At 55.9% G+C, this 19,887-nt stretch overlaps 1 protein-coding gene across 3 annotated transcripts in view; it reads left to right on the top strand.

The window, feature by feature from the left end:
* The first annotated feature begins 2,430 nt into the window (after positions 1–2,430).
* Positions 2,431–19,887, top strand: part of eml3 (EMAP like 3) — a 28,552-nt gene continuing 11,095 nt past the window's right edge. The window contains exons 1-19 of one of the 3 annotated variants that reach the window (XM_033015426.1): positions 2,431–2,637; positions 4,318–4,497; positions 5,214–5,322; positions 6,334–6,382; positions 6,422–6,849; positions 8,005–8,136; positions 11,052–11,080; positions 11,818–11,853; positions 12,221–12,344; positions 12,850–12,999; positions 15,009–15,078; positions 15,463–15,573; positions 15,874–15,969; positions 17,461–17,595; positions 17,756–17,894; positions 18,321–18,472; positions 18,878–19,003; positions 19,433–19,564; positions 19,761–19,828. In XM_033015426.1, coding sequence (XP_032871317.1) covers positions 2,610–2,637; positions 4,318–4,497; positions 5,214–5,322; positions 6,334–6,382; positions 6,422–6,849; positions 8,005–8,136; positions 11,052–11,080; positions 11,818–11,853; positions 12,221–12,344; positions 12,850–12,999; positions 15,009–15,078; positions 15,463–15,573; positions 15,874–15,969; positions 17,461–17,595; positions 17,756–17,894; positions 18,321–18,472; positions 18,878–19,003; positions 19,433–19,564; positions 19,761–19,828 — 2,294 coding nt within the window. In that variant the 5' untranslated portion in view covers positions 2,431–2,609. Of the gene's footprint in view, positions 2,638–4,317; positions 4,498–5,213; positions 5,323–6,333; positions 6,850–8,004; positions 8,137–11,051; positions 11,081–11,817; positions 11,854–12,220; positions 12,345–12,849; positions 13,000–15,008; positions 15,079–15,462; positions 15,574–15,873; positions 15,970–17,460; positions 17,596–17,755; positions 17,895–18,320; positions 18,473–18,877; positions 19,004–19,432; positions 19,565–19,760; positions 19,829–19,887 lie in introns of all 3 variants that reach the window. The other 2 variants (XM_033015425.1, XM_033015427.1) reach the window with 2 other exon arrangements.

Here is a 19,887-nt window from a genome sequence, read left to right as displayed (position 1 = left end):
GGAAAATGTTCCCAATGTTGGGGCGAGTCCAGAACCAGGGGCCACACACACAGTCGTAGAATAAAGGGGAGGTCATTTGAGACCGAGGTGAGAAAAAACGTTTTCACCCAGAGAGTTGTGAATTTGTGGAATTCCCTGCCACAGAGGGCAGTGGAGGCCAAGTCACTGGATGGATTTAAGAGAGAGTTAGATAGAGCTCTAGGGACTAGTGGAGTCAAGGGATATGGGGAGAAGGCAGGCACGGGTTATTGATTGGGGACGATCAGCCATGATCACAATGAATGGTGGTGCTGGCTCGAAGGGCCGAATGGCCTCCTCCTGCACCTGTTTTCTATGTTTCTATCCCGCTCCGAACGTCCGTGCTTCAGAAGGGCACCGCCATTTAGTGGAGAGATCCAGCATGGAAACAGGCCCTGCGGCCCACTCGGCCCACGCCGACCAACGATGACCACTGTTGTCCCACTTTCCCCATCCGCTCCCTGCACACTCAGGCCAATTAACCTACAAACCCGCGAGTCTTTGGGATGTGGGGGGGAAACCGGAGCACCCGGAGAAAAACCCACGCGGTCACAGGGGAGAACGTGTCAACTCCACACATGGACAGCACCCGAGGTCAGGATCTTGCGTGGGTCTCTGGCAACTGAGGCAGCAGATCTACCCGCTATGCCACTGTCTGCTTTCATCTTACATTTGACCTCCCTAAAAAGCAACTCTACACCTGTGTGGTTTAAAGTCCACCTGCCCACGTTCCCAACTCATTCATCCAAATTATACAACACATGATCTATCCCCCCCCATATCCATGTGCCTATCTAAACGCCTCTTAAACAGCTGCCACCACCACCCCTGGCAGCGCGTTCCAGGCACCCACCACCCCCACACATCTCATTTAAAGGGCACAGCGGTAGAGTTGATGCCTTGCAGTGCCGGAGACCCGGGTTCGATCCCGACCACAGGTGCTTGCTGTCCGTACGGAGTTTGCACGTTGTCACCGTGACCTGCGTGGGTTTTCTCCGAGATCTCCGGTTTCCTCCCACTCTCCAAAGACGTGCAGGTTTGTAGGTTAATTGGCTTGGTAAATGTTTTTTTTTTAATTGTCCCTAGTGTTAGGATAGTGTTAATGTGCTGTTACATTAAGAAACAGGCCACCCAAAGGGCCTGTTTCCGAGCTGTATCTCTAAACTACAATTAAACTTTATCCCTCTCAACTTAAAGCTAGACTTTGCCACCCTGGGGGGGGGGGGGGGGGGGGGAATGGTTCTGACTGTCCACTGTTGAGGGCTGTTCTGTCCTGTTTACCCCTGGCAACTTTAATAGCACATAACAATGCTATTTCACTTATTTATGAACAACTGGTGAACAGAATACCATGTCAGTCCATGAGAAAAAATATGTACAAAATCTAGAATCAACAAATTTACCCCCTGGGGGTAAATATACCCCAGGTTGGGAACCCTTGGTCTACCCTATCTACGCCTCTCATTATATATATACGTGTGTGTGTGTATATATATATATATCTACACATATACATTCCTACACACATATATACATGTATGCACGCATATATATATATATTTATCCAGCTGTATTTTGTGTATATATATATATATGTGTGTGTGTGTGTATATATATTATCTACACACATACAGTCCTACACACACATATATACATGTACGTACGCATATATATATATTTATCCAGCTGTATTTTGTGTATATATATATATATGTGTGTGTGTGTGTGTATATATATATCTACACACATACAGTCCTACACACACATATATACATGTATGCACGCATATATATATATTTATCCAGCTGTACTTTGTGTGTGTATATATATATATATATATGTGTGTGTATATAATATATATATTGAATAAGTCTCGACCCGAAATGTCCACAGATGCTGCCTGACCCACTGAATGTCTCCAGAACTTGTGCATGTACGCATATATATATATGTGTGTGTGTATATATATATCTCTACACATATACATGTGCAGTTTCTGTAGTTCCTTATTTATCCACCTGTACTTTATGTGTGTATAATATATATATATTGTACACACATCTATATAAAGTACAGGTGGATACATTAGGGAGTACAGATGCTGGAATGGTGTTCTGGGGTCAGGCAGCATCTGTGTGGACATTTCGGGTCGAGTTGCCAGACTGGAGAGGCTTTCGACCTGAAAACGTCAAGCCTTCAATTAGATGGTACACAAAATTGCTGGGGAAACTCAGCGGGTGCAGCAGCATCTATGGAGCGAAGGAAATAGGCGACGTTTCGGGCCGAAACCCTTCTTCATCCAGATGCTGCTGCCTGATGGTGCAGCAGGCGGGAGTTATTACACGGGGATAGTCGGGACCCGTGGGGCGGAGCGGCCGGCCACCCACCCAATCAGCCTTGGGGTGAAGGCGGGACGCTCCCTCACTCCTCCTCCAGTCGGTCCGGCGCTGCCTGGGCCCCGCACTCAGGGCAGTGGCATCTTGCTGTGCCTTGTCCCCTCCACTACCCCGTACCCCGGGACTTGCCCCCCGGCCGTGGACCCTCTCCCCCGGCGCCGGGACCACCCCCCTCTCCATCTCCCCGGCTCCAGCATGGACGGAGCCTCGGCGCAAAGTCTGGGTGAGTCACTTCAGAAAAGTCGCCGGAAAGTTTGGCAACAACTTTTAAAGTTTGGGGTAAGAGTTGTTTCTTGGGGAGGGGGGGGTGGGGCCGGACCGGGACAGTCTCGACGGGACCCCCCCCCCCCCCTCAACCTCTCCAAACCCCCACCCCCCACCCCACCTCTCTGCTTCAACCCCCCCCTCCTCTCCCGCCCCAGGCGGCAATAAGGAAGTGAAGTCTGCTGGAGATTGCAACTATCTTCCCCTTGTCCACCCACCCTCACCTTTCTCCCCCCCCCAATCCCTCTCACTGAAGATTCCCAAAGTCGGGAATGTCCAGACAGTCTGGGCAGAGTGGATGTGGAAAGGATGTTTCCACTAGTGGGAGAGTCTGGGACCAGAGGGCACAGCCTCAGAATAAAAGGAGGTACTTTTAGGAAGGAGATGAGGAGGAATTTCTTTAGTCAGAGAGAATCTGTGGAATTCATTGCCACAGACGGTAAATTGCCACACACACACACACACACACACAGAGATTTATTGATACAGTCAAAGATTAGTAAGGACAGCGGGTAGAGCTGCTGCCTCACAGCGCCAGAGACCTGGGTTCGATCCTGACCATGGGTGCTGTCTGTACGGAGTATATAAGTTCTCCCCGTGGGTTTTCTCCGGGTGCTCTGGTTTCCTCCCACATGCAAACGGGGGATCGATGGTCGGCGTGGACTCGGTGGGCCGAAGGGCCTGTTACCATGGTCTGAAGAAGGGTCCCGACCCTCCTTTATATCAAAACCAGTCAATAGACAATAGGTGCAGGAGTAGGCCATTCGGACCTTCGAGCCAGCCCCGCCATTCAATGTGATCGTGGCCACAATCAGTACCCCGTTCCTGCCTTCTCCCCATATCCCCTGACTCCGCTATCTTTAAGAGCTCTATCTAACTCTCTCTTGAAAGCATCCAGAGAATTGGCCTCCGCCGCCTTCTGAGGAAGAGAATTCCACAGATTCACAACCCTCTGGGTGAAAAACCTGTGGTGAGAAAAAACTTTTTCGGTTCCGGATGTCAACTGGTCTACCTATAAAAAAAAAAAACACAAATATCCTTCCTCTTAGGGGGTGGGGGGAGGATTTAATAGGAACCTGGGTTTAGACTTTAGAGATACAACACAGAAACAGACCTTTGGCCCCACCGAGTCCGCGCCGACCAACAATCACACCAAACACTATCATGCAACATGCTTTCCAATTTTTACCGAAGCCTATTAACCTACAAAATTGCACGTCTCTTTGGAGAGGGGGGGGGGGGGAACCGGAGCACCCGGAGAGAGCCCACAGTAGAACTCACAGGGGGAGAGAACGTGCAAATTCCACACAGGCAGCACCCGTAGTCAGGATTGAACCCGGGTCTCTGGCGCTTGCTGTGAGGCAGCAACTCTACCGCTGTGCCGGCCCCCCAACCAAGGCACGACTTTTTCCACCCAGGAGGTGGTGGGTGTATGGAACAAGCTGCAAGATGTGGTCATTGAGGCAGGTACTATAACCGCATTTAAAAGACACCTGGACAGATACATGCGCAGGATAGGAGGGAGCTGAGGGGGGAGGGGGGGGATGAGGAGGGAGGGATGGATAAGGAGGGAGGGAGGGATGAGGAGGGAGCACGGTTGATGGTCCCCCTCTCACCCCCCCCCCCCCCCCCCCCACAGATGACGGGGTGTGTGTGGCTGGTGAGGGAGACGAGCAGGATGCACGGCTGGCTGCACTGGAGCTCCGGGCTCAGCGGCAGGACGATGAGATTGCGCTGCTGAAGGCCGGGCTGGCTGGAACCCTGCGACGCATCGAGATCTACGACCAGCACTTCGCCCGGCTGCTGCCCACCCTCGCCGGTGAGAGACCACCCCCCCCCCCCCCACCCCACCGCGAGGGGAAAGTGGGGGTTCAGTTGGGGAAGAGAGGTTTCACTGGGGGGGAAGGGGGTTCATTGGAGAGAGGGGGTTCAGTGGGGTTCACTGGAGAGAGGGGGTTCAGTGGGAGAGTGGGGGTTCAGTGGGAGAGTGGGGGTTCAGTGGGAGAGAGGGGGTTCAGTGGGAGAGAGGGGGTTCAGTGGGAGAGTGGGGGTTCAGTGGGAGAGGGGGGGTTCAGTGGGAGAGTGGGGGTTCAGTGGGAGAGAGGGGGTTCAGGGGGGATAGAGAGAGGGGGTTCAGGGGGGTTAGAGAGAGGGGGTTCCGTGGGGGTTAGAGAGAGGGGGGTTCAGTGGGAGAGAGGGGGTTCAGTGGGAGAGGGGGGGTTCAGTGGGAGAGTGGGGGTTCACTGGAGAGAGAGAGGGTTCAGTGGAAGAGGGGTGGTTCTATGGAGAGAGAGGGGGTTCACTAGGGAGAGAGGGGGGTTCAGTGGGAGAGTGGGGGTTCAGTGGAGAGGGGGTTCAGTGGGAGAGTAGGGGTTCTATGGAGAGAGGGGGTTCAGTGGGAGAGGATGGGGCATGAGGGGAGAGGTCTCGGGGTACAGTGGTCGGAGGGGGAGGGTTTTTTCTCTTGGTGAAGAACAGCATTTATTGCCCCCCCCTCTCTGATTTTCTCCCCCTTACCCCCCCCCCTCCCCCCAGGAAACCCCCTGTTGCCCGACCCCCTCTGCCCAGCCGACCTGCTGACGGGGAGGAGTCTGCAGACACTTCTCCCTGCGGAGCAGACTCCGGCCAGGCCTGGACACGTCAGGTACCGCATGTGTGTGTATCTGAGTGTGTGTGTATCTGCGTGTGTGTATATGTGTGTATCTGTGTGTGTGTGTGTATCTGTCTGTCTGTGTGGGTGTGTGTATGTGTGTGTCTGTGCATCTGCGTGTGTGTGTATCTGCGTGTGTGTATCTGTATGTGTGTGTGTGTGTGTATCTGTGTGTGAGTGTGTATCTGCGTGTGTGTATCTGTGTGTGTGCGTATGTGTGTGTGTGTGTGTGTGTGTATCTATGGGTGTGTGTGTATGTGTGTGAGTGTGTGTATATCTGTGTGTGTGTATCTGTGTGTGTGTATCTGTGTGTGTGCGTATCTGTGTGTGTGTGTGTGTATCTGTGTGTGTATCTGTGTGTGTATCTGTGTGTGTGCGTATCTGTGTGTGTGTGTGTATGTGTGTATCTGTGTGTGTGTATATCTGTGTGTCTGTGTGTGTGTGTGCGTATCTGTGTGTGTGTGTGCGCCCCCTTTCCCTCCATTTCTCCCTTCCAGCCTCCGCCACCTTCACTCTACCCCCCCTCCTTCCATAGATTCCTACATAATGGAAGGGGTGGGGGGTGGATGGTGGGCTGGGGGGGTGATTGGGAAAGGGGGGGGGGCGGTGTGGGCGTTACGGGGATGTTGGGGGGAGCGGATGGGGGACGGGATGTTGGGACTGGAATCCCGGAGTGGGGGAAGGGAAGGGGGGTTCCCAGAGGGGAGGGGGTGGGTTGTATTTTGGGGGGGGGGGGGGGATGGGGAGTGTATGAGGGGTGAGGTGCTGCCACTGGGCGGTGGGGAGAGGGTTGTGTTGGGTGGGGGTCCCAGATGGTTGTATTTCATGGGATGGAGAGTAGATTGGCGTTGCAGGTGGATGGGGGAGTTCCTAGTGGGGAGTGTTGTATTTGGGGAGGGGGGGGGGGAGGAAGCAGTGTGGATGGATTAGGGTTGGGGGGGGGGGGCGGTGGAAAGGGACGTACATGATGGGCTTGGCTCTCACCGCCTCTCTGCTCTCTCCCAGTGCCTGCAGCTGCTCACGGCCGCTGGTTGGTCCCGGACCCCCCACTCCCTCACCGGGACCCCCGGCCCTGCCCGGACCCAACACTCCTTCACCGGGACCCCCAGCCCTGCCCGGACCCCCCGATCGAACGCCGGGACCCCCAGCCATGCATGGACCCCCCGCTCGATCGCCGGGACCCCTGGACCCAGAGCTCCTGCCACAGCCTCCAGTCCCACAGCCCGACCCGAGCGGTGGGGGCGTCGAGGACAGGGTGCCGGCCCAGGCGGGCGATGGTCCAGAGCCCGGGGGTCTGGAACTCGGGGCCGGGGGCAGGGATGACGGTCCGGAGCCTGAGGCCAAGGTTCCGGTGGCCGAAGCTGTGGGTCCGGAGCCCCGGGCCCTGTCCGGAGCCTCCCCCGGGCCTGGGTCCCCTCTGCCGGGAGAAGCAGGAACGCCACCCCCCCCGGAGCTGGAGCCGGAGCCGGAGCACGACTTGGACCCTGCGCCGCTCACTGCCGGTGGCAGGAAGAAAGTGCTGTGAGAATCGGGTGTGGAGAGCGGCTGGACAGCAGGAACTCCTCCCGGGACACTCCTCCTTCCCACCCCCCTCCAGGGACCCCCCCCCCCCCTGGAACACTACCACCCCGTGTACAGGGACATCCCCCCCTCTCCAGGGACCTCCCCCCCCCATCTCCCTAGAGACCCCCCCCCACTGGGGTCTAACGTGCCCCACATTCAGGGGAGCAGGGCCCTTCCTCTCGTTAGCAGCCAGGTTGCCCCCCTGTGAGAGGCGGTTGGCATGGAGCTGGGTGGCGATGCGGGGCCAAGGTTGTATCCCTGGCTGGAGATGCCGCTCGACTCTCCTCAGAGTCACACAGCGCAGCAACAGGCCCTTCGGCCCAACTCGCCCACACCGGCCAACATGTCCCATCTACACTAGTCCCACCTGCCTGAGTTTGGCCCGTATCCCTCCATGTACCTGTCCAAATGTTTCTTAAACGATGGGATAGTCCCAGCTTCAACTACCTCCTCCGGCAGCTCGTTCCATACACCCTCCACCCTCGGTGTGAAAAAGTTACCCCTCAGATTCCTATGAAATCTTTCCCCCTTCACCTTGAACCTATGTTCTCTGGTCCTCGATTCCCCTGCCCTGGGTAAGAGACTCTGTGCATCTACCCGATCTATTCCCCTCATGATTTTATACACCTCTATAAGATCACCCCTCATCCTCCTGCGCTCCAAGGAATAGAGTCCAGGCCCGCTCAACCTCTCCCAGTAGCTCGGGCCCTCGAGACCCGACAACATCCTCGTAAATCTTCTCTGCGCCCCTTTCCAGCTCGACGACATCTTTCCTCGATCCCGTCCATCCCTTGCTGCCCGGGAGGAACCTGACTGGACCGGATTCGGTGGTGTTGGTGGTCGGTGATGCTGGCATGAACTCACATTTTGCCGATGATTTGCCCGACTAACTCTCCCTTTAACCCCAACACGGCGTGGTGGTTGATCCATGCATGCCCGACTCCGGCTAATCAAACCGCCACGTCTAACCCCCCCTCTCTACCCTGCTGGTTTTACAGTGCATGGTGTGGCTCCTGATTAACTTCTCCTCCGGACGAGAATGCTCCCGGGATTCCTCTCCAGCCCCCGCCCTGACTCTCACTCTCTCTCTCCCCCCACCTCCTCTCTCCACAGGCTCAGGCGCTGCAGCACGTCAGATAAACTCCGGGGGCTGAAGGACACAGTCCCGGACACCCAGAGGCCCAAACTGACCAAGAAATCCGTGTCCACTCAAAGCCTACTCTCCAAGGGACGGAACGCAGACAGGTCAGCCCCTACTCCCTCCCGCACACCCCCCCCCCCCTTCCATTATACCCCATTCTCCCCCCCCCCCCCACCTCTTCTCCCCATCTTTCAGGAACAGCTTTGATGGGCCGAAGAGCCTGTTTCAGTGGACGGGGAAAGTGGGATACCATGCATTACTAGACTCAGGAACAGCTTCTTCCCCTCTGTTATCAGGCTTCTGAACGGCCCTTCCATAAGCTAGGGTACTGCCCGATTCACCTCTACCCCATTGCGGACATTGGACTTTGTCTGTGGAACTAATGCGCTACAATGCTGAGAACTATATTCTGCACTCTGTATCTTCCCCTTTGCTCCACCTATTGTTCTTGAGTTTGAACTGATTGCATCGATGTATAGTATTATCTGGTCTCATAAAAGGAATAATCTGTGATCTGTGTGGATAAAACAAAGCTGTACCTCAGTAAACGTGGCTCTTCCTACCTCTACTTCACGCTCTCTCTCGTATTGTGAAAAACCTCTTTTGTGTGCTATCCAGTCAAATCCATACCATACCTGAGCATTAGGGTAACTCAGCGGGTCAGGCAGCATCTGTGGAGGGAATGGACAGATGATGTTTTAGGTTAGAACCCTAGACTTTGTGTTTTGCTCAGGTTTCCAGCATCTGCAGTTTCTAGCGTCTGAGATACAGTGAAAATTATAGATAATAGGTGCAGGAGTAGGCCATTCGGCCCTTCGAGCCAGCACCGCCATTCACTGTGATCATGGCTGATCATCCACAATCAGTACCCCGTTCCTGTCTTCTCCCTTGACTCCGCTATCTTTAAGAGCTTTATCTAATGCCCCTGTCCCACTTAGGAAACCTGAACGGAAACCTGTGAGACTTTGCGCCCCACCCAAGGTTTCCGTGCTGTTCCCGGAGGTTCCCGTCAGTCTCCCTACCTGCAACCTCCGGCAACCACCTGCAATCTCCGGGAACCGCACGGAAACCTTGGGTTGGACGCAAAGTCTCCAGAGGTTTCCGTTCAGGTTTCCTAAGTGGGACAGGGGCTTTTCTCTCTCTTGAAAGCATCCAGTGAATTGGCCTCCACTGCCTTCTGAGGCAGAGAATTCCACAGATTCACAACCCTCTGTGTGAAAAAGATTTTCCTCATCTCCATTCTAAATGGCCGACCCCTTATTCTTAAACTGTGGCCCCTAGTTCTGGACTCCCCCACCATCGGGAACATGTTTCCTGCCTCTAGCGTGTCCAAACCCTTAATAATCTTATGTTTCAATAAGATCCCTTCTCATCCTTCTAAATTCCAGAATATACAAGCCCAGCCGCTCCATTCTATCAACATATGTCAGTCCTGCCATCCCAGGAATTAACCTGGTGAACCTACACTGCACTCCAATGGCAAGAATGTCCATCCTCAAATTTAGAGACCAAAAACTGCACGCAATTCTCCAGGTGTGGTCTCACTAGGGTCCTGTACAACTATACTCCTCTCGCTATGAAGACCAATTGGCTTTCTTCACTGCCTGCTGTACCTGCACGCTTACTTTCGGTGACTGATGATCATGTCGCCTGTTGTCCAGCTAAATTGCTACTATGTGAGTGCAATTAGTACAACAGAAAGAGAAAGAAAGTGTGTTGAAGATAGTGTAACAGAAAGTGCAGGCAAAAAAAAAGTGCAAGAGACACAATGAGGTAGACTGGCAAACACAAGGAACTGCAGGTACTGATTTATAAATAAACAAGACACAAGGTGCTGGATCAGATCAGCAGGTCAGGCAGTAATTCTGGAGGACACAGATACTGTTTCTGGTTAGGTTTGAAGAAAGGTCCCGGCGCGAAACGTCGCCTGTTCTCCAGATATCTGGTTTACTTTAGAGATACAGAGCTTGATACTGGCCCCTCGGCCTCCCAAGTCCGCGCCAGCGATTACCCCGCATACTAGCACTATCCCACACACACACACACACACACACGAGGGAACCATGTTTACTAAAGCCAATTAACCTACAAACCCTGAAGGCTTTGGAGTGTGGGAGGAAACCGGAGCACCCGGAAAAAACCCACGCTGTCACGGGGAGAAGGTACATATTGTGGTCAGGATCCAACCAGGGTCTCTGGGCCACTGTGCCACCCAAGATGCTGCCTGAGGTAGAGTGGCAAATCGGGAATGCATGTCCTGCCCAAGAGTCTGGTGGGATGCACGAGTAGGAATTTCAATAGCAAAAAGGGCATCCCATTCTCCCGAGAGACTTTGGTGCCTGGTTTGGTGAAGAAAGCAGCCTCTATACTGCAAGAAAGGGTCAGTGTTCCCAAAGTGAACACAAACTGTGGACAGCCTCTGCCTGAGAGCGTGAACACAGTGTAGGATAAACGTTTCTTTCATATTTGACCTTTCAGTAAACAAGTTACTGAATTATTCATAGCTGAACCTTATGAGGATTTGCAAGGGGGCGGTGGGAGGGGTGGAAGGACGTTTGACCACAGGGAGTCAGACTGCAGCCGTGTGGTGGCTGTCCCATACGTGTTGGAGAACAGATATCCCAGCTGTCAGTGCAGGGGGGGGGGGGGGGGGGCAGTGAGGTGGGAGCTGTGAGGGGGGGCAGTGAGGGAATGCCGAGCAGTGGGAGGGTGGATGAGGAGGTGTGACGTTCTCTGTGTGGAGTTTGCATGTTCGCCCTGTGACCACGTGCGTTTCCTCCCACATCCCCGTGACATTGGGGTAGGTGGGTTATTTGCCCCCCCCCCCCCAGTGTGTGGGTGAAGGGGGGAATCTGTGGGGAGTTGACAGGGTTGTAAGGTTGTTTGTTACAGGGGAGAGGGAACTGGTGAAGAAATAGGAGTGTTCTGTCGGCCAGCATAGAAGTGAAGGGAGGAAAGGCCTGGTGAAAGTGGTGAATTGGTCTCACAACTAACCCGTCCCCTCTGCTTCCATCCACAGTCGGAACAAGGAGCTGCCTCAGAGCCCAGGTGAGGATGAACAGGCAACCCACTCACCTCCCCCCTCCCTCCACGCTCCCTGCATCTTCCTCCGCCAGCCTGGGTCAATGGGCCGAACGGACTCTTACTCTGCTTGACGTTTCGCTTCAGAGAGGTCAGGGCGGTGAGGAGGGAGCATCGAAACATAGAAAATAGGTGCAGGAGTAGGCCATTCGGCCCTTCGAGCCAGCATCGCCATTCAACATCATCACGGCTGATCATCCACAATCAGTACCCCGTTCCTGCTTTTCCCCATATCCCTCGATTCCATTACCCCACAGAGCTAAGTCTAACTCTCTTGAAAACATCCAGGCCTCCACTGCCTTCTGTGGCAGAGAATTCCACAGATTCACAACTCTCTGGGTGTAAACGTTTTTCATCATCTCAGTCCTAAATGGCCGACAACCTTAGTCTTAAACTGTGTTTTACCCCCTGGTTCTGGGCTCCCCCAAAATGGGGAACATTTTTCCTGCATCTAGCCTGTCCAATCACTTAAGAATTTTATATGTTTCGATAAGATATCCTCTCATCCTTCTAAATTCCAGTGAATTTAGTGCCGCGCTGTGGGAGGGGCGGTGAGGAGGGAGCAAGCGTGTGGTGGTGGTTGGGGGCGGAGAGGAGAGAGCAAGGGTGTGTGGGGGGGGCGGTGTTCAGAGACGCATATGGGTGTTGGGGGTATTTGAAACATGGAGTTTTTGACCATGCGGTGCCGTGTGTTTGCTTTGCAGTGGCCTCGACCTCCCGGCGTGGGTTCTATAACCAAGGTGAGGTCTGGCCCTGTGCCGAGAACATTCTCTCAGCAATGGGCTCAACTGACAGGGGCAGATCCTCTCAGACATCACATGGTGCAGGGGACGGGAGGGTCACAGGGACGTAGAGGGTTACAGAGACGGGTTGGGGTGTAGTGACCAGAGGGGGTGTAGGGGCTGTAAGGGGATTACAGAGACGGGAGGGGTGAAGGGGCGGGGGAGGGGTGAAGAGGCGGGGGGGGGGCGGTGGGTTATAGAGACGGGGGAGGGGGATGTATGGGCAGGAGGGAGTTACAGAGACAGGGAGGGGGTGTGAGTGATGGGTGGGTGGGCCTGGGGTGAGGATGGTTCTTCTCCCTGACCCGGACCCCTTGCTCCCCAGAGGGTGTATCGATCAAGGTGTTCCTGCGAGGCCGCCCCATCACTATGTACGTGCCGCTCAACGTCCACAACTACGAAGAGCTGAGGACCGAGCTGCCGGCAGAGAGACTCAAACTGGACTGGGTGTATCCTCCGTCCCATACGCGCACCAGCCCTCCCCGACCCCACCTCTCCCCGAGCCAACCCACCCAACTCCCAGACCCACCACTCTCCCTCTCACCCCACTCCCCCCCGACCCACCCCACTCCACTCTCAAATCCTGCAGACTGGGAATGCCGGGTGCGGGTCAGTCCCCGGCCGATGCCCACTGACCGGTTGTGCCGGCGGGGGGACGGTGGGTATCGGAGAGGTGCCGCGGTCAGTCCCGGACCAGTGCCCACTGACCGGCGGGTATGATTGAGGTGCAGCGGTCAGTCCTGGGCTGGTGCCCACGGACCCCGAGTGTGGGTCAGTCCCAGGGTGATGCTGACTGACCGGTGGGGGCGACGGGTACAGGTGAGATGCGGGTCAGTCCCAGGCCGGTGCCCACTGACCGGTAGTGCCGGCGGGGGGATGGTGGGTACGGGAGAGGTGCCACGGTCAGTCCCATCGGGTACGGGAGCAAACGTTGGCTCCTTGACGCAGCGCCAGCTATGGTTACCGCGGCAAGGACTCTCGCGGCAACCTGCACCTGCTGCTCTCCGGGGAAGTGGTCTACTTCATCGCCTGTGTGGTGGTGCTGCACGGCATCGAGACGCAGACACAGCGGCATTATGTGCGGCACACCGACTGTGTGCGCTGGTGAGTTCCGACGTGGGGGGGGAAAGAGAGAGAGGAGGGGGCAACGAGGGGCCGGCAATATCTGCGGCACTCCAGCTGTGCTGGCGCGGGGGGGAACATAGACAATAGGTGCAGGAGTAGGCCATTCGGCCCTTCGAGCCTGCACCGCCATTCAATATGATCATGGCTGATCATCCAACTCAGTATCCCATCCCTGCCTTCTCTCCATACCCCCTGATCCCTTTAGCCACAAGGGCCACATCTAACTCCCTCTTAAATATAGCCAATGAACAGGCCTCAACTACCTTCTGTGGCAGAGAATTCCACAGATTCACCACTCTCTGTGTGAAAAATGATTTTCTAATCTCGGTCCTAAAAGATTTCCCCCTTATCCTTAAACTGTGACCCCTAGTTCTGGACTTCCCCAACATCGGGAATAATCTTCCTGCATCTAGCCTGTCCAACCCCTTAAGAATTTTGTAAGTTTCTATAAGATCCCCCCTCAATCTTCCCCAACAAGGGGAAGAAGCTGTCCCTGAGTCTGGTGGTGCGCGCTTTCAAGCTTCTGTACCTACTGTCGGATGGCAGCGGGAAGAAGGAATGACCGGGTTGGGACAGGGACAAGTCTTTGATTATGATGACTGCTTTTCCGATAACGGCCACCACCAGATTCAGGACCAGCTTCTTCCCCGCTGTTATCAGACTGCTGAATGGTCCTCCCATTAACTGGGGTGTAGATCCGATCTTCCAGCCTACCTCATTGTGGGTCTTGCTGTTTTTTCTCTGCACTTTCTTGATTGCAGTAAGACTATATTCTGCACTCTGGTATTTTTCTTTGCACTACCAGTTATATTTCTCTGTGGCTTGATGGTATAGTATGGTATGATAGCATGCAAAGTTTTTCACTAAATCACTAACTATAATACATCTAAAGACACACAAAATGGTGGAGTAACTCAGCGGGTCAGGTAGCATCAGGTAACAGGGATTGGTGATATTTTGGGTCTTTAGACGTTAGAGATACAGCATGGAAACAGGCCCTACATCCCACCGAGTCCGCGCCGACCTGCGATCACCCCGCACACTAACACTATCCAACACACATTGGGGACAATTTACAGTTTTTACCAAAGCCAATTAACCTACGAACCTGCACATCTTTGGAGCGTGGGAGGAAACCGGAGCACCCGGAGAAAAGCCACGTGGTCGGGGAGAGAACATACAAACTCCGTACAGACAGCACCCGTAGTCAGGATGGAACCCAGGTCTCTGGCGCTGTGAGGCAGCAACTCTACCGCTGTGACACTGCGCCGGACTTGGGCTGGGACCTTTGGCAGCCAAATCCATCTAGCACTGTGTGTTACTCCAGCATTTTGCGTCTTTTTGTTGACATCTGCGGTTCTTTGCATAGATACATAGAAAATAGGTGCAGGAGTAGGCCATTCGGCCCTTCGAGCCTGCACCGCCATTCAATATGATCATGGCTGATCATCCAACTCAGTATCCCATCCCTGCCTTCTCTCCATACCCCCTGATCCCTTTAGCCACAAGGGCCACATCTAACTCCCTCTTAAATATAGCCAATGAACTGGCCTCGACTACCCTCTGTGGCAGAGAGTTCCAGAGATTCACCACTCTCTGTGTGAAAAAGTTTCTTCTCATCTCAGTCCTAAAGAATTTCCCCTTATCCTTAAGCTGTGACCCCTTGTCCTGGACTTCCCCAACATCGGGAACAATCTTCCTGCATCTTTGTGTCTCCGATGAAAACCAACACATTCAAGCTTTTGTATCATGGTTGAGATGACAATAATAAACATCTCAATGGAGGGGGGGGTGGGGGAAGTGTTGGTGATTGAGGAACGGGGAGGGGGGAGGGGAACAGGATTATTGGGGTGCTGGGTTTTCTCAACGATGAACGGGGAGGAGGAATTGGGAAGGGTAGGGCCTGGTGCTGAACCCCCCCCCCCCCCAGTTGGTTTTGCCAGGCACCCTCACCGCCTCTCCCTTTCACCCCCACCCTCCCCACCCAGTTTGGCCATTCACCCGGACGGAGTGCGGATCGCATCCGGACAAGCTGCCGGGGTTGACAAGGACGGCAAGGTGAGAGGTCCGGCACTCATCTCTGACCCTTCACCCTGCGTTAAAGGTCGACGGGGGGGGGGATTTTTTATGCCTCTGGTACGCGGATGAGGGGAGGGGGGTGGGCAGGGAGAGGGGAGACATGGGTGGAAGGGGAGAGTTAGGTGGGATGGAGGGGGGAAGGAGGGAGGGGGAGAGAGGGGAAGAGTGTTGGAGAGAGTGGATGGGTAGAGAGAGGGGACAAGGGGATGAGGAGACAAGGGGGGGGGAGAGAGAGAGAGAGAGAAGAGGATGGAGAGAGGAACAGGTGGGGAGAAGGAACGTGGGAGAGGAACAGGGTGAGGGGGGGGGGGGGTATGTGGATCGGTGGTGTGGGCACTGCTAATGTCCTCCCTCTGCCCACAGCCACTGCTGCCCTCTGTCCATGTCTGGGACTCGGGCACCCTGCAGACCCTGCAGCACATCGGTTCGGGCAGCTTCGAGAGAGGAGTGGGCTGCCTCGCCTTCTCCAGGGCCGTGAGTTCTCACTCCTCACACTTCTCCTGCCCTTCCCTCCTTCCTAAGACACCCCCCTACCCCTCGTTCCCTCCCCCTTTCCTCTCGTTCCCCCGTTTCCCCTCTCTCAGCACCCTCTCCCCCCTCCTTTCCCCACTGTGATCTCCCCCTCGTTCCTTCCCCTTCTCTCCTACTGAATTCCCTCTTTGATTCCACCCCTGACCCCCCCCTCCCCTCCCCGGCCTTGTTCTGTTTCCCCCCCTTGCACTGACCCCCTGTAACCTCACTCGACCTCTGACCTCCTGGCGGGTTGTATTGCAGGACGCGGGAAGCTTCCTGTGCGTGATTGACGACTCGAACGAGCATGTGATGTCGGTGTGGGACACGGTCCGCGGCTGCCGACTGGCAGAGACCAAGGTTCGTGCCCCCGATATGTGGGGGGGGGGAGGTTAGCGAGGAGCCGGGTACCCTCTTACCCCACCCCAGCCTTGAGGAGAGAGGTGTGCTGGGGAGGGGTGGATGAGGGGTGACTGAACCTTGGCGAAGTGAGGGGTAATCTTACTGACGTGTAGAAGATACAAGATGCAATAGGTGCAGGAGTAGAGGCCATTCGGCCCTTCAAGCCAGCACCGCCATTCACTGTGATCATGGCTGATCATCCCCAATCACTACCCCGTTCCTGCCTTCTCCCCATATCCCCTGACTCCGCTATCTTTCAGAGCCCTATCTAGCTCTCTCTTGAAAGTATCCAGAGAACCGGCCTCCACCGCCCTCTGAGGCAGAAAATTCCACAGACTCGCAACTCTGTGTGAAAAAGTGTTTCCTCGTCTCCGTTCTAAATGGCTTACCCCTTATTCTTAAACTGTGGCCCCTGGTTCTGGACTCCCCCAACATCGGGAAATTGTTTCCTGCCTCTAGCGTGTCCAATCCCTTAATAATCTTATAAATTTCAATAACATCCCCCTCATCCTAAATTCCATTGTATATAAGCCCAGTCGCTCCATTCTATCAACATACGACAGTCCTGCCATCCCGGGAATTAACCTCGTGAACCTACTCTGCACTCACTCAATAGCAAGAATGTCCTTCCTCAAATTTGAAGACCAAAACTGCAAAAATAGGCCCTTCGGCCCATCGAGTCCACGCTGAACACCATTCACACTCATTCTATGTTATCAACTCCTTACACACTAGGGGGCAATCTAGCGAAGCTAATTAACATACAAAACTGCACGTCTTTGGAGTGTGGGGGGAAACCGGAGCACCCAGAGAAAACCAACGCGGTCCCAGGGAGATTCTGCAAGCTCTATACAGACAGCACCCGAGGTCAGGATCAAACCTGGTCTCTGGCGCTGTGAGGCAGCAGCTCTACCCACGTTGTGCCCTGATAATGGAGGCACGGAGAAAGTGAACGCTCATAGTCTTTTTGCCAGGGTAAAGGATTCTAAAACTAAAGGGTAAGAGGAGAGAGATTGAAGAGGAACCTCAGGGGCAAATTCTTCACTCAGAGGGTGACCTATATCTGGAACAAGATTAACAAAGTTGATTTACAATTAGGATTTTTACACTTTTGCACAGATTTTAAATGTTTAGTAGCAAGGAACAGTCAGTGCGTTATTCAGTCAGTGAAAAGACTATAGAGGAGCATGGGCCAAATGTAGGCTAATGGGACGAGCCCAGAATGGCAACTTGGTTAGTGTGGACAAGGCGGGCCAAAGGGCCTGTTTCCATGTTGTACAGCTCGATGACTGCAGAAACATTTGGTGGGGAGGGAGCGGGTTGGGGGGGGAGGAGATTGGGGACATGAGCAGGGGTGGTGTTGAGGAGGGGCGGAGGGGTAGTGTTTTGGGGTGCTAGCAAAATCTGTGTAGGGGCTGACTCTCTCTATCTCCCCCCCCCGACCCACAGACCACCAACGAGTCGGTGCTGGAGGTGGGTTTCCACCCAGCAGACACCGGGTGCATCGTGTCCTGTGGCAAGTCGCACGTCTACTTCTGGAGCTGGAATGGAAGCAGCCTCACCAAGAAACAGGGCATCTTCGGGGTGAGCGTTTAGTGAGGGTAGGGGAGGATGGATACTCTCCTGCCTGACCCCCCTCCTCCCCCCGCCCCCCCCGCAGCTCGGCGCACCTTGTCACCGCCCCACCGCAGCGCTCCCTCCCGCGGCAGGCAGGGACTCATCTGTGCCCACCATCACGTTGCAGAAGTACAAGAAGCCGCGCTTCATCCAGTGCTTCGTGTTCTTGCCGAGCGGCGAGGTGCTGACCGGAGACTCCGAGGGCAACATCCTCGTCTGGGGCAAGGCTGCCGCTGACACCAAGACGCTGGGCAAGGGGGCCAAAGGTTAGGAGGGGCGGTGAGGAGAGAGTGCAGCACTGTGGGAGGGAGGGGAGGTGGGGAGGGAGCGCTGTTCTGTGGGAGGTTGGGGCGGTGAGGAGGAGGCAGCGGGCTGTGGGAGGGAGGGGAGGTGGGGAGAGAGTGCCGCGCTGTGGGAGGGAGGGGAGGTGGGGAGAGAGTGCCGCGCTGTGGGAGGGAGGGGAGGTGGGGAGGGAGCGCTGTTCTGTGGGAGTTTGGGGCGGTGAGGAGAAGGCAGCGGGCTGTGGGAGGGAGGGGAGGTGGGGAGAGAGTGGGAGGGAGGGGAGGGAGGAGCAGGCGATTGGGGGTGAGTGTCTTGATCTCGACCCATTTCACGATGTCTCTCTTCACATTCCCGCCGACTCTCCCTACCCTCTCTCCTCCCCCTGCCTATTCTCGCTGTCCCCCACACAGAAACGTACCAGATCGCCAGGCAGGTGAAGGCCCACGAGGGCAGCATCTTCACGCTGTGCGTGCGAGGGGACGGCGCTCTGCTGAGTGGCGGCGGCAAGGACAGGAAGGTCATCCTCTGGGGACCAGACCTCACCGTCCAGCAGGAAACCGAGGTCAGGGCTGGGATGGGGGGTGAGGTGGGAATGTGGAGAGCGGAGTTCGGGGGTAGGAAAGAGAATGGGGGGAGGTGAGGGGAGATATTTGGTCAGAGCAGGGATACCGTGTGGGGGGGGGGGGGGGGGAGGTGTCTGGTCTGAATGAGGGAGAGGGCCGAGTCACCAGCTCTGACCCTGCCCTGACCTACAGATCACGGAGCGGGCTGGGGCGGGGTATTGGGGTTAGGGGTGATGGCCGGGGGTTGGGACGGGGGTGAGGGGTGAATCCCCAGCACTGACCCTGCCTTGGCCTACAGATCTCGGAGCGGGCTGGGGCGGGGTATTGGGGTTAGGGGTGATGGCCGGGGGTTGGGACGGGGGTGAGGGGTGAATCCCCAGCACTGACCCTGCCTTGGCCTACAGATCTCGGAGCGGGCGGGGGCAGTGCGGACCCTGGTGCAGGGAGCAGGGGACGAGCTGCTGATCGGAACCACCCGCAACTCCATCTTGAGGGGCAGCTTCAGCACCCCCTGTACCCCCATTGTGCAGGTCAGTGGGGGGGGGGGGGTCCGTCCTGTGACTCATCTCCCATTGCCCCACCATAATTGCTCCTCACTCTGTTGCCTCCCCCCCCCTGTGTAACTGAATCTCATTGCCACCTGGAATGACCCCCTCCCCCCTCAAACTGGGCCCCGATGCCCCCTGCAACTACCCCTTCCCCGAGACTGACCCCTCTCCTCTCCCCCTGTGACCCCTCTCGGCCCACTTCCCACGACTGACCCCTCTCCCCACCCCCTCGCCCACTGGCTTTCTCTGCAACCACCCCCTCCCCTCCCGCTCCACCCACAGCCGCCCGTAATGGACCCCTCTCTCTCTCTCGCTCTCCTCCCGGCCGGCCTTCCCTGTGACTGACCCCTCTCTACCCACTGCTGCCCCGTGACTGACCCCTCTGCCCTCCTCCCCCCCCCCCCCCCGCAGGGCCACACGGACGAGCTGTGGGGACTGACCACACACCCGTGCCGCGACCTGTTCCTCACCTGTGCCCACGACCGCCGCGTCTGTGTGTGGGACCTGGAGCATCACTCGCTAGCGTGGAGCCGCACCCTGGAGGTGAGGCGTGGGCCTGTGCGCGGGGGGGGGGGGGGGGTGTGCACAGGGGGAGGGACTGAGGTGGGCACATGGGGGAGGGGAGAAGAACCCTGAATCCGTGGGGCGTGAGGTGGGAATGCTGCGCTGCGGGAGGGAGGAGCGGTGAGGAGGAAGCGCCGCGCTGCTGGAGGGGGTTGACCTGTCTATCGTTCCACAGGCGACGGGTCTGTGCGCTGATTTTCACTGCAGTGGGACAGTGGTGGTGGTCGGACTCCAGACGGGAAGGTAAGTGAGATGGGGGTGGGGGGTGGTGCCCTGCCCTGCTATGCCTCTCAGACTCATCA

The sequence above is a fragment of the Amblyraja radiata genome, chromosome 45 (assembly GCF_010909765.2).
Source record: "Amblyraja radiata isolate CabotCenter1 chromosome 45, sAmbRad1.1.pri, whole genome shotgun sequence".
In the NCBI taxonomy this organism is placed as follows: domain Eukaryota; kingdom Metazoa; phylum Chordata; class Chondrichthyes; order Rajiformes; family Rajidae; genus Amblyraja; species Amblyraja radiata.
This window is presented reverse-complemented; position numbering and strand designations above follow the sequence as displayed.